The 14402-nt window shown below is 29.4% G+C and overlaps 2 protein-coding genes across 2 annotated transcripts; both read left to right on the top strand.

The window, feature by feature from the left end:
- Window positions 1-939: 939 nt before the first annotated feature.
- LOC114175953 lies at window positions 940-5080 on the top strand. Its single transcript, XM_028060809.1, has 11 exons — window positions 940-1158; window positions 1250-1334; window positions 1444-1520; window positions 1613-1637; window positions 1721-1814; window positions 1905-1971; window positions 2689-2782; window positions 2866-3047; window positions 4086-4310; window positions 4388-4504; window positions 4698-5080. Exons 1-11 carry the CDS (start codon window positions 1081-1083, stop codon window positions 4761-4763), a joined length of 1110 nt encoding a protein of 369 aa, XP_027916610.1. The 5' UTR covers window positions 940-1080; the 3' UTR covers window positions 4764-5080.
- Window positions 5081-10241: 5161 nt separating this feature from the next.
- Window positions 10242-11674, top strand: LOC114177110 (probable WRKY transcription factor 29). The gene is made up of 2 exons (XM_028062360.1): window positions 10242-10722; window positions 10916-11674. Exons 1-2 carry the CDS (start codon window positions 10367-10369, stop codon window positions 11469-11471), a joined length of 912 nt encoding a protein of 303 aa, XP_027918161.1. The 5' UTR covers window positions 10242-10366; the 3' UTR covers window positions 11472-11674.
- Window positions 11675-14402: the final 2728 nt, after the last annotated feature.

Below are 14402 nucleotides of genomic sequence, written 5' to 3'. Positions count from 1 at the left end.
TTCATTGATTAAACTGAAAAGTGAAATTGTATATTTTTCTTTCGTGTTAAGAACGTGTGTGAGAATTAAACTAATAAAAGTAAGTTTTTAATTTTTTCAGTGAACAGTTTATTAAACTTTCTGTTTTTCGTATTCTTACTGGATTTCTCATTTTAGTTTTAATGTGAAGAGCTGGAACCAGCCCATAATAACTACAAAGGCAGCAATGTTGAGTAAGGATATCTTTCTACATTTCCATATCAAGACTCTTATTTTATATATTTTTTTGAATTGTGTAATTTGAAAATTAAAAAATATTTTTTAAATTATATAATTTGAAAATCATTTTTAATTTTTAATTATATAATTTGAAAATTATTTTGTCTTAAAAAAAGAATACTTCAGGAAACTGCTTTTAGCGTATTCAAATGGTGGTGTAGAGGCCAATTGTGTAAACTTCAGGAAATAGAATGCTTTTCTCCTTAAGCAGTTGAAGATGAAGTGTAAACAAGAATTGTGATAGTGAATGTGAGTCAAGCGGAAGATAAAATATTTTGTGAGTAATGGAGAAAAATACTTTCAAATTCTGCATTTTGAAATTCAGAAACTCTCTTTTAAATTACACAATCTGAAGTTAAAAACAAGTTTTAGAATTTTTAATTCAGAAATAAAAATTAATTTTCGAATTGCATAATTAAGTTTTTTTAAAAAAACTAAATTTTTAAATTGTGTAATTCAAAAATTAAAAATTACTTTTAAATTATAATATTAAAACCTTTTTGTAAATCACAAGACATTTTTGATTTGTGGATTACGTAAGATGAGAATTTTAATATTTATAAGGTCCGGAAAGAAAATATGGAAGTGTAGGTCCGTTATGTAGAGAATGATATGGGCTAAGGGAAGCCCATGACCCATGAACCAACCGAGTGAAACCTAACCTCTAACAAAAAAAAAAAGAAAGAAAGGCAAAGCAAAACGAAAACCCTTAGCGAGCAGTGGTTGGTGGGAGAGGCTGTGTTTGGGGTTTCTGAAGTAAAGCACTCGAAGGAGAAGAAGTGAAAGAAAAAAAGACAGCAGCGGCGGTGTACGGTGGGAGCCATGGCGGCGCCTGAATCCCCTCTCTGTTACGTTGGTGTCGCCAGGCAATCCGCTGCTTTTCGCCTTATGAAGCAAATGGTGAATCCTCCTTCTCTCATTCCACCTTTTAATTCATTCTCTGTACTTTACACATATTTATTGAGTGCAAGTGTATTATGTATAATGTTAGGGTTGGGAAGAAGGAGAAGGTCTCGGAAAAGAGAAGCAGGGGATCAAAGGACACGTTCGAGTCCAAAACAAACAAGACACTACTGGTTTCTTCTTCCTCTTTTTTTTTTTTTGTTTTTTCTTTTCAATCTTACTTTTCCTTTTTATCTCTCTTGCAATCACTATGCTTATTCGCTTATAAATTCAATTATACAGGTATTGGCCTTGAGAAGCCAAACCAATGGGCCTTTGACACCACTCAATTTGATAATATACTCAAGAGATTGAAAGTTGTATGTTTCTTCCTCACGTTTTTTTTTTTCGTGTTCGTTCAAATTTTGTTGCTCTTCGCTGAGATCTTATTTTTTCTGTGTGATCTGTATAGCAAGCGCCGCAATCACATGACAAAGGTATAATCATATCATATTCGTGCCCCGTCTGTGATTTTCCCACTTGATTGTGTTTGAGGATTGTGTTTTGCGAACATTGTTAGACATTGAGGAAAACGCACCTAAGGTGGAAACCAAGGCTAATGTTCCTGTTGATAATAATGATTCTGTCTCCAAAACTACAAGGCCTCAGGGAAGGTGTGTTTCTCTTTTATTTACGATTTGTGATTTATGTTGTTGTGTAGTCTTGATTTAGTTGTCCACGATTTTAACTTTACTTTGTTTCAGATACAAGAGAAGAGAGAGGGGAAAGCTTGTCTCGCAATATTCCATGAAGGATCTCGAAGGAATTCTTGTAAGTTCCAATTCTCGATGCTGGATTCACCACCATTTACTCACATTTTAACAACCTGTGTGGTGATGCTAACATGCCGTGTTACCGCTATGTGATGTTGTAGTGTTTTATTATTATTATTATTTTAATGTAGTGGCTGATATAGTTGAATAAATGAAATGCGTTTTGTTTACATTTGAAATCAGGTGCATGACACACCTCCAGTTGCTGAATTGGACGAATCACTATCACTAGAATTGTGGGAATGGGATTGGGGTCGGGCATTAGCTAGTGTATTTACTAATCAATGTTCATGTTTGCATATCTACTTTGTTATTTTAGTTTTTTTTTATTCTTTCAATAAATTTGCTTTTATGTTTATTCGATGAACCTAGAACACCTATTTACTATTTCATATATATATATATATATATTTGAATTATAACTCTGGTATTCGAGAAAGTTCAATTTTTGTTCCAGTATACTTAGTTTAGACACAGACTTACCGTATATTGCAATATTCTCAAATTTCGTTGCATGAAGGGATGCTTGAGTATTAGATGCCCCTTGTGCTTCTTTTTATCTTTTTGAAAAGTCTTGATACTTTAAATCTTTAAAATTAAAATATTAAGCTAATGGTGGTAGCATTTTCTATATTCTAGCTTCTTAAATGTGTTTTGCAGTTTTATTTCATACAAGCTTGTCATTGTTTGCTTACTTCTATGATGTTGGTGATAGGTTAAAAAGGGTGACATATCTGGGGTTACTGATAATTCTGATGGTGAGCTGGACATGTCGAAGTCATCTGAAATTCACAATTTTGAAGTTGAAGGTATACTATTCAACCGAAATTTAGTTTGTGCTATTCATGTTGATTGGCTTCACATATGATATTTAGATACTGCATTGGTACAGAAAGCAAATATCCCGCTATACCTCCAGATTGGTGGGGCTACAAGTATGGTTTTGTCTCTGGTGGATTTCTAGGAGCTGAGTTGAAAAAGAAAAGGTCTATGACATCTGAAACTGTAAAAAATAGGGCAGAGAGAACTGCTTTTCATGAAGAGGATCAAGAAAACCTTTATAATCTAGTCCAGGTATGTGACCTCTTGTTGCTATTGAACTTGTTACACGTAGTGGTAGTATAGTCACTTCTGTTTATTTCATTTATGTCAAATGATAACAGTAATATAGTCACCTGTGATGTCCAATATTAAGATGGTTCTGGCGGTACTCGACTGATATTACGGGTGTTATTGGTTAGGTGGGGTTGGGTTTGGTTGGGCTGGATTGTCAATTATCAAGTCCAAAGTGTATCAACTTTGATCAATAGTGGATAGAGTTGAATTGGAAAATTTAGTTCTCAGAAAATAAAAATTGTTTTACAATTTAAAAAAAAATACTATTTTTTCCTTTACCAATTCATTTTGATACAATTGTCAACTATTTATATTATATATGTATTTTGTTTTGACGTATATATGAGAAGTCGGTTCAAAATTTAGTTTGTAGGCTATGAACTTGTTTTTCATGACGTTTGCTTTGGAGTCAGTGAATAAGAACTATTTATGTGTAAGAGCTTGTTCTTACAAATGAAAAAGATATTTCCCTTTTGTACAGAAAGTAGTAGTTTTAGAGAAAGTTAAGCTTATAGTTAGTGAGTTTATCATTGAAGTAAAAATTAGATAGGGTTCTAAAACATGACGTGGAAGACTAAGATTTGCAAAAAGCAGTTAAATAACCCATTAATGTTCTCTACTATAGATGCTCCAAGTTATGTTTGAGTAAGGAAAGTAGGGAAAAAGAACGAAAATGATGTTTAATGTGATTTTTTTCAATTTTTATTTTTATAAAAATATACAAATAATAAATTAAAATTAAGAATGTTATATAATGATGGGTTGAGTTGGGTTGAGTTCATGAGTTTAAGCACCAAAAAAATACCCTACCCAATGAACAATGAGTTTGATTGTGTTGGGTTTGACCCAAACACTCGATACGCAAAGTGTTTGGTTTCAGTTAATGGGTGTCATAAAACCCTAGGGCTATATTGTGGTAATAATTTCGTATCCAAACCTGTTGGGTGTAATGAATTATATAGCAATATATTTAATTATACAGTAATTGTTCTCCAGGAGAAATCCACAACGGGGAAGCAAGGACTAGGGATCAAGGACAAAACAAAGAAAATAGCTGGTTGCTATTATCAGGGTAAAAAGACATCCTTTGATGATAGTGATGAAGATTCTGCTGACACGGATTCCCTTGAAAAACAAGCCCATGATGACTTGGTTAAAGTAGAAAAGATCCTTGAATGCAAGGTGAAGCTGAAAAAGTTGTGCAAAAAGATTTTACAGCAGGTGAGTCCTATTTTTTGTGTTGCAAATATTTTTCCCCTTAATAAATTCGTGACCGATCACTTCCTGATTAACTTCAGGTGCCTGGAGAATCATTGAAACTGAAACAGCTCAAAGTTGTTATTGATGAACATTCATCTTCGGTTTTGTCTGACTTTTCTTCAAAGAGAGAGGCTATTGCTTACTTACGGCAAAAGGTAGTGCTTCTGGCAACCTTTTCTTGACAGAAGAAATGTATGATGCTTGAAATATTGTTGCAGTCATCTAATATTTGTAAATCTGGGATATGGAATCGTGGATATTATACTTGGCATTCCTTGCTTTGGTAATATCCGTGTTATTAGTTGCATAGTCCTCCGCGTTTTGACATGATTTTTTCCTTTATTGCAGCTGACAGGTAGTAGGAAGTTCTGTATCGAAGGCAAAAGAGTGCGATTGGCATCAAAGAAAAGCTGAAATTTTGATACGTCTTTTTCTTGACCTTTCTAATTCATTATATTTATTGGGAGAGAAAGGGTTTAGGTAGCTTTTCATTGGTTATCTTTATCAACGTATGTTGTATTATTTAAATAGCATTTTATGAAATTTAATTTACATTTTTTGCGAGTTTAAAAATTTGTAATCGAGAGCGTGTGTAACCGGATTCCATAGTAAAATAATGTGTACTCATTAGAGTGATGGATGAACATGGAATCCTCAAAAGGGGTTCCTTTTGATTCGTACTTAATTTTTATTTATCTAGAAGCTTCATACATATTCCTTTCGAATGAAAATCTGGAACATGCATCGAAGGTTTTTTATTTATTTTTTTTATTTTTATGTCTACTCTTCTCTTCCAATAATTAGACTTACCACTAGAAAACATGTGCATGATTAATTTTTATTTTCTAAATATCATTTAATTTAGTATTTTCCATTATATAATAGTCTTAAAAATATTATATTGTGATATAGTTTGTTAAAAATTGTCACTGTTAAAACATTTCAATTACTTTAAATACGATGGAAAGTTCCAATTGATGAAATATCTGTTTATATAAATACCATAATCTTCCTTTTCAATTTTTAATATAGGTGAAAGGACTATGTGGTCTGGGACGATAAATGAATTCGGTTTAGGGATGAGAATACAGGATAATGCAACTAAGTCCTTTATTCTGCAAGAAAAAGTGTCATACAAGTGGAGTTTTCGATTTGCTGACCTGTTGTACCTGTTTTGTATAACTTTCAATTATAGGAAAAGACGAACTGGTCTGTACTTTCGTAAAATTTTCTTTTATCATATTTTGATATTTAGTTAGACAAAAATTGTTTTATATATTTTTTTTCTTTTACTCTGCTTAAATCTTTTATTTTTTATTAATTGTTATAATTTTTTTTATAGTTTAGATATAATTTATTTTTATGGTTTCACGAAAGATCTAATTTTGATAAATATACAATAATTGTTATAATATTTATATAAATTTTTTAAGATTTTGTTTTTTGGATCAATTTGTAAACCCATGAGACAATTGTTATGTTGGATGGACCAACAAAATTTCATAAATTTTAGGATTAAGTATGTTTTTAGTTTCTGAACTTTGGTCTAAAATTGGAATTTGTCTCTGGTCGAAACTTTGATAAATTTCGGTCCCTAAACTTTAAAAATGAATGAATATAGTTCTTTTAACCCAACTTTATTAACTTTTTTTAAGGTTTTGAACGCATTTCTAAGTAAATATTGGAGTTATTTATGCCGTTTGACACATTCTCGGCTCAATATTTACTGAGAAATGTATTCAAAACCTAAAAAAAAGTTAACAAAATTTAGTTAAAAGGACTATATTCATTTATTTTTAAAGTTTAGGGACCAAAATTTATCAAAGTTTCGACCAGGGATGAATTCCAATTTTAGATCAAAGTTTAAGGACTAAAAACATACTTAACAGGCCAATTTTCGAATTTTGTCGAATTTTAAAAATAAATAATTATAATCTTTTTAATCTGATGTAATTATAATTTTTTAATCTGATGTAATTTTTTTCATGTGTTAAAGTGAAATTTTAAGGTGACACTTGAACTGTTTATATTAATGTATTCTAACTTTGAAATATAGAAAACTTATCGTAATTAAAACAACTATAAATTTAATTTTGAATTTAACTTTAGGGACTATGATCTTTTTAATTTTTTAGATAGTTTATAAGATTTGTATCAATTTATCTTTGATCATTAAGTACACATTATTAGGTTTTTACACTTTTATGCAATTATTTAACTTTCATTTAATTATTATTTCATTTTTATATAATTATAATTTATTTTTAATATTTAATTTAATGTTGAAAAAATTGTATATCTTTTTATCATGAATACCATAGATATTATGATGTTTTCTTCGATGATTTTTATTTTCTAAAAATTATTTAATTAATATTTAAAATAATAGAGATTAATATTTAAAATAATAGAGAAAAAAACATAAGTACGAGTTTGTTTCCATTTTCTAACGGAGATAAAATATAAATTTTATATCTGTTAAACATTAAATTAAATATAAATTTTTACTTCAAAAGTCATCTTGAAATAGTCAATCTCACGTCGGCTCCTAATGTGTACTTTGACAGTAACAACACCATAAAGAAAAACAGGGGACGACATCATTGCCAAAGTGAAGTGATTTGCGAAATTTTCAATTTCAATGAAGCAAATTCCGAATGTGATATTTTAAACCTTACTCTGTTTATTCCGAATGATCCAATTAATTCTAAAATTAAAAGGTTTTGATTCAAATATAATATATTAAGAAATTCTTAAACCTACACAGCACAATAATCACAACTTAGTAAGATTATTGGTAGGGATGAGTCTAAGACACGTTACAATAAATTCATCTTTATTCTTATTGACCCAAAGTTGTTCATATGAACCTTCATGTAATTAAGAAGTGAGTCATAAAATTTATGAAAACCAACAAAATTAAGATTGAGATTCATTTTTTCTTGTTATTTTCATTAAATTACAATTAATGATAAAAAGCATGCTCAATCAAATGTGAAAGAAAATGAATTGCTAGCATTTCTCCTTAAATATCACTACATCCAAATTCAGTAAAAGTAGGAAATTATTCTTTATTTGAGATTTGATTAAACCAATCTGGTAACTAGTTTCTAAATGTACGGAAAACTATGATTTAAATTGTAATATCTGATCGTGCTGGTGAGATGAATGCAAACGTGTATGGAGAACATATTATGCATTTAAAAATAACTCAAATAAGATAATAAACTAATTGAACAAAATCAAACTTTTAAGTTTTATGGAAACTAATACCAAATTTTCGAATTTTATCGGAGTAAAATGAAGCTTGAATTTTTATAGAAACCAAAACCATATTTTAAAATTTTCGGAAACTAACAAATGTCTGACATGTGGGAGCCATGTGAATGCCGTATCACTAAAAATAATTAGAAATTAAAACTAAATTTCAAAACATTTTAGGAAAAAAAATATTGTTCATCATTAAAAAGAACTTACATAAAAAAGGTTACCTAGACATTTTTCTTCATGATTGTTACGTAATCTGAGCATCATTTTTAATAATAAATTTTCATATTTAACAACTAAATGAGGAATTCGTAATTGATTTTTTGATTAATTTTCTTATAAAAAAGTTTATCCAACCATAGAGTTGTGAGCGAACCAGCTTGGTACAGAGGAAGAACTATTCCCATAACCTAATATTGAATCTTAAGAAGTGTTGTGAATTGTGAACAGAAGAAGCAAAAGTAGTAAAGTCATAAAATTGGGCTATATGATGAAAATGTTACGTTTGATTTGATATTTTGGAAGTGTACTAGACGGACCACTTTGCCCATAAAAGTCCACATTTGCATCTACCACTTTCCCTGCGTTTTACGAAACAAACAACATTTCAGCTTTTAAGGTGTTTGTTTTTTCTTTGCTCTACTTTGTCCTTCTCCATTTAACACTCTATTCAACACCATACACCCCCAACATTACACCATCCTTGCAACTTGCATAATCTATTTACTTCTTTTTATTGTTATTATTATTATTAATAAGACAACAACCTATTTACTTCAAAACTTCATCACATACATAATTATTCTTAAGTAGTAAATTTAAACTTAACTTCGTAAAATTAGTTTTGAAAGATTACATTAGACTTAGACTTAAAGTTCATTTTTTAAGATAATATTAAAATCATCCAAAATTTAATTTTAAAAATATTGATCGTGTGTTAGACTTCAATTACCTACTATTCATTTGCTATCAGATAATCATTAATATCTAATTTCAAATTCGATATGTATATATAAGGTGTATTAAAGATCTCACATAAATAAAAAAACAAGACAAATTTATCATATATAAATAGGTACAAATTTTACTTTACAAATTGTTTTTGTGATGTCGAATAAGACTTGGACGCATTTTTTTTATGATGGTAAGTGGATTTAATTGGCAAAATTATACTGAAAACACTTTTTTTATAAACATATATATATATATATATATATATATATATATATATATATATATATATATATATATATATATATATATATATATATATATATATATATATATATATATATATATATATATATATATATATATATAAATCCATTGGATTGGAGGTGTGATAAATGAGTGGAACATCTTTAAAGTGTAGAATGAAAAAGGGAAGAGATTAAGTTCGGTTTTGCTAGATTCCTAGCTAGGATTTATAGTATATGGCATAGTGGTTTCGTGCCCAAAAAGGAGAGTGTGGTCTCAAATCTAAGTAAGGATTGGAGCTATTCACAGTGACAACCCTAACATCCTATATATCAAGAAAGAGCTAGAAACGTGTGCGTTATGTAACTAATTATTAGCCCACTCCAACTGACTCCATCAAAAATCCCCAATTTATTCTTCTCAAACTCAAACGTAATCAAATAAACACCAAACCTTTGGCTGCAACAATACCACTCACACATTACATTCAGTGAAATCCCTCGTCGACCAAAAATGGAAAAGATTTTAGAGCTATATACGTAAATAAAAATGAAAATTTATATTCAATTTTCTGTTGAAAGTTCTACGTCGACTAGAGATAAAGTCAATTTATAATATATAGATAATGTACAAATCTCACCTTACAAGTCAATTTTATAGGGTTAAATTAGACTTAAAACCATCTTCTAATATTTTTCTTGTATAAAACATTGTGTTAGGTAACAATCACAATATGGATGAAGAAAAATAGGAAAAAGAATATCATTTAATTAATTAGCTGTTAAAATATAAAGGTTATATCATAATATATACTGACATCATCTAATATATATCCCACTGGAGTTTATGTATTTCTACAATAAAAAATGGATAAACAAAGAACAGAGAGAGAGAAAAAATATTAAAATACAATGAATGTGGAGGAAGTGTTACATAAAATATTATAGAAACATACCGCATAAATAATGTGTCTAGCTAACTCCTTTCATACCGGCACCATAATTACTTTTGGTTATTTTGAGGCTAAAGAGAAAAAGGGGCATAGTGAAGACTAAAGCTTTATCCATGTGTGTATAAAGTTCAAATTATTGATCCCTTGGAAGCAAATTGCATATATTGAATTGACTTAAGAACAAGACTGATTCAATAGTCTTATTATTATTATTATTCCCCTGTGATTCACTCGTCTATATGAACCCAAATAAAGGGAAAAGGTTATTAATTGATCAGCACCGAATTGCTGAAAAAAAAAATATCCTTTCTACACATGATCCACTTGCACTCATTTTGACTTTATAGTTAGTCAACCCTAACGAAAATACTATTGCCAATTTGAAGTTTGAAGCGAGAAGAGAGAACATACATTATTCAAAACCCTACCCACTGGTTTGGTTACCATTTCATCAATCTATATATAGCCAAACATTTCGGTTTGACATTTCTTCAACACCCTCTTCACTCACCAAAAAATTTTCTGACTTTCGTTTTTCAGTTTCAAGTCTCACGGTCCAACCTTCATTTCTTCTTCATAATTATTGTTAGTTGGTTGTTTGATGGATGAATTTGCGTGCTTGAGGGATTGGGATTTGGAGGCTATTGTGAGAGGAAGCAGTGGTGAAGCCACCGCCATGGACGATCCAAATCCTGATTTTTCTTATTTCTTCTCCGACCAAGACGAGCTTCTTGATAGCTTTCCAGAATTCTCAGAAACCACCAGGGTCCTTGATGATCTCGAAGATCTCTACAAACCTTTCTACCCAGTTTTGCACCCTCTCTCACCTCACACCATCGTTACCACTTCCCTATCCATCCCCATAGAACCCCAACAGGTCAAAGAACTCAAAGCATCGGAAGACAAAGTAGCCCTACAGGGTTTGAAAACTCCCCCAACACCTAAGTGTAAAAAAGGGTATGTTAATTATTTTCCATTCAATCAAACGCAAAATCTTCATCTTCTTATTATTTTCATGTCGATAATTAACTGATGTATAATTTTGTGTTTAGCATGTTTTTCAAGAGTTTCGCCATAATTTGTATATCATAGATATCATCGAAACTCTCTAATAACGAGGTGCGTGTTGTCGTTGTATTTGTTGTTGCAGGAAGAAGAACCAGAACAAGAGTGTGGTGAAGCAGGTAACAACAGCAGAAGGTCTGGACGATGCATGGGCATGGCGTAAATATGGACAGAAACCAATAAAGGGTTCTCCGTATCCGAGAAGCTACTATAGGTGCAGCAGTTCCAAAGGGTGTTTGGCGAGGAAACAGGTTGAAAGAAGCCACTTAGATCCTGCAGTTTTTCTGGTTACCTACACTGCTGAACACAGCCATCCCCACCCAACTCGGAGAAACTCTCTTGCTGGGACCACTAGGAAGAACAATTCCCTCATTCCCCCTCCAACAACTCGTAACCACAACACTACTTGTTCCTCCAGGACACCTTTGATGGTGCAATCCATTGAAGAAAAACTTGTAACAAGTGTGCAACAAAGCATGGACTTGAAGAAAGAGGAAGACTTTCTTGAGTGGTTCGATGATGATGGTGCTCAATTTGGTGATGCTTGGATTCCAACCTCAGATCTAGAGAAGCTTATTGGACTTGAATGCCAGCATTTTGCACTGGACGGGGGTTTCACCGATGGTTATGCTCACTCTTGACAAATTTCTGATTTAGAGTTTTCTTTTTTTCAAGGCCAATGTAGATCCAGACCTACTCAGTTTTCTGGGTGTTTTAAATTGCAGTTATGTTTATATACCACCATTTTACATTGCGGTTCATGCACTGTAATGTTGCAATACCAATTATGTTTGTAGATATTCCCACATCAAACAATATTTTACTCTCTTTTTTTTTTACCTGATTTCCGTCTTTTATTTTGGCTCCCTTCTCAGTAGTCGGTGAATCTTTCATTCTTCAACTGTTCATGTTGATTCATTTTGTGAGGTTGTTTACAGTATTTGTTCAATAAGTTCTTCTTTAAGTATGACTTAATTACAGGTTAATGTCATCACAATGTCAGTCCGACTAAAATTTTTCCTAATATATATTATTATCATTATATAGATTTATATACTTTTATTTTCTATATGATTTTTTAGTTAAAATATGTTTTTCGTATTTAATATATTTTTAAAATTTGTATTTAAACTGATCTATATCTTTTTTGTCTTATACTTTATGAATTTTAAAATGTGACAAATAGAATTTTAAAATAAGTATATATATTCAATTTAAGAATGAAACATAATTCTTAAAAATAATGTGAGTTTAGAAACGGAAAAATATATTTAACCTCTATTATTTTTTATTGGATTAAATATATTTGTATCTTTAAACTTAGAGGTGAAATTAAAATTTATTTAAAATTTTGATATATTTTAGTTCTTAAACTTAAAAAATAATAAAATATAATGAATATAATCATTTTAATCTAACAATGTTAAATTTATTTTACGTATTAAACAATATTCTAGACTAACATTTGATCTAGAATGTGTCAAACTTTGTAAAAATCTAAAATGTTGTTTGACACCTGAAAAAAAAATTAACTAAATTAAGTTAGGAGCATTATATATATTCATCTTAAGATTGAATAATGATATTTTGAATCACTTTTTTTGACTCACTCTTAATTTACCATTCCGATCATCATTAAATTATCATATCACACCACTCCAAAAATAAAATAGATAATTGAAAGGTGATTCAAGTTATAATTAAGAGTGAATCAAAATATTATTATACTTTAAAAAAAGTTTGAGACAAAAGCAAATCCCAATTTTGTGTCAATATAAAAACTATATCTATTCATTATTAAAATTTGGACTCTATCAAAGTTTAAGATAAGAAGGGATTCCAATTTTTTGTGTCAAAGTTTAGGAACTAAAAATATATTTAACTTTATATATATATATATATATATATATATATATATATATATATATATATATTAAATTTATAAAAACATGTCATATGCAATCAAGTTATTGAATTTAATCTTCAATAACAAATTACTTACTCGTTGTTATGTATAAAGTAATAACTGATTTATTATCCAATAAATCCATTGGGTAGGAGCAATTACCATTAAACTAACTTATCGCTTTACCTTCATTTTCTCTCTTCTTCTTTTTTTAAATATTCTTTTAACAACTTGTTCTTCTACTATGCATGTTTCTTCTTTCACTTGGATAGGATTTTGGTCACTATATCGTCATTCTCAATTTCGTTTTCATGTAAAACTCATTTTTGTTTCGTTTTAATCTTTTGACTAAGACTCTGCTTCTGAATTAAACAAACAATAAGAAAAAACCCCTTTTCAAAAAAAACAATTACATAAGATATAAATAATTCTTCCTATAATTAAATAAATGCATTTATTATTATATGTTAATTACTAATGAATTTGGACTATTAATCAACAGCTTAATTGTTAGAAGACAGAATCAAGGATTATGTCTCTAATTTTGGCCTAATCTTGACTTGGAGAAGAATCAGAGACTCTGAATCCATAAAAAGGAAGAACATAAATATTCTATTTTAGAGTGTTTGTATCTTTTGGTTAGAAGATATTGAATGCATATATGTTCTCCTATTTTGCGCTATCATAAACTTTATGAAGCTTTGCACAAGTCCTAATTCATTTCTGGCATTTCCTTATACTCATTTGTATCATTTAGTATACTTGCTAAATTGAAAGAAAACATATGTAATACGTAAGTTTAGTCTTATGTTTGCTAGGTATAGAAATTTGTTTTATGTTGACTTCAAGTTATAAAAAACATATTTTCATTTCACATTAAAAGAAATAAAATAAAAAAGAATATTGGAATAAAATAAGTTGTTGAATTTTATTCATATACGCCCAAAGTCACCCAATCACATCAAACTTCTCGATCTTAAAAATTCGTTCCCAAACCAGGCACATGGGGAATGCATACTACACTTAGCTGGCTATGTTTATAGGCAAATTGAAAAAAAAAAGGAAATGAAAGGAGAGAAAACAGTAAAATGTGTATTTCTTTAAGGGAAACAAAGAAAGTAAAAGAAAATCAACAAAAGATTGTAATCATATTTATATTTTAGTCTTTTTAAAAATAATAAATAAAATATCATTTAAAAATATTAAATTAAAATATAAAATTTAATAAATAGTTTAATATTTTAAAATAATTTAATTTATTATTTAAATATTTTTATTTTAACTATTTATCGAAAAGTATAATTTTTAATAAAATATTTAGTATAGTCCATTATAGTTTTATCCATAATTGATTATATACGTATATTCCATATTAATCTTACAAATTTCCTGTAGGAAGTCTTAATAGGTAATAAGTCACCTTTTCTTTTTCCTTTAGTTTGTTTATTCCATCTTGTTTTAAATGCTTTATATCTCTTGTCTCTTCTAACCTTAAACATTTTTTTTCTCTATTTTTCATATCTCTCACTTCTTTTCCGCTCAAACATTTTATTCTTTTCTCAGTAGTGCATTTTCCCTATTTCCATTTGTTACTAAATTTTATTGGCAGACTAGACACAAGTTTACACATCTTTTATTTATATCTAAAAGGAATTAGTAAGTTTTT

The sequence above is a fragment of the Vigna unguiculata genome, chromosome 3 (assembly GCF_004118075.2).
Source record: "Vigna unguiculata cultivar IT97K-499-35 chromosome 3, ASM411807v1, whole genome shotgun sequence".
Taxonomy (NCBI): Eukaryota; Viridiplantae; Streptophyta; class Magnoliopsida; order Fabales; family Fabaceae; genus Vigna; species Vigna unguiculata.
This window is presented reverse-complemented; position numbering and strand designations above follow the sequence as displayed.

Coding starts and splice junctions, on each gene's coding strand:
- LOC114175953 (XM_028060809.1), top strand. CDS start 1,081: ATGGCGGCGCCTGAATCCCCTCTCTGTTACGTTGGTGTCGCCAGGCAA. Junction 1,972..2,688: donor AGGATCTCGAAGGAATTCTT/GTAAGTTCCAAT, acceptor TGTTGGTGATAG/GTTAAAAAGGGTGACATATC. Junction 2,783..2,865: donor TCACAATTTTGAAGTTGAAG/GTATACTATTCA, acceptor GCATTGGTACAG/AAAGCAAATATCCCGCTATA.
- LOC114177110 (XM_028062360.1), top strand. CDS start 10,367: ATGGATGAATTTGCGTGCTTGAGGGATTGGGATTTGGAGGCTATTGTG. Junction 10,723..10,915: donor ACACCTAAGTGTAAAAAAGG/GTATGTTAATTA, acceptor TTGTTGTTGCAG/GAAGAAGAACCAGAACAAGA.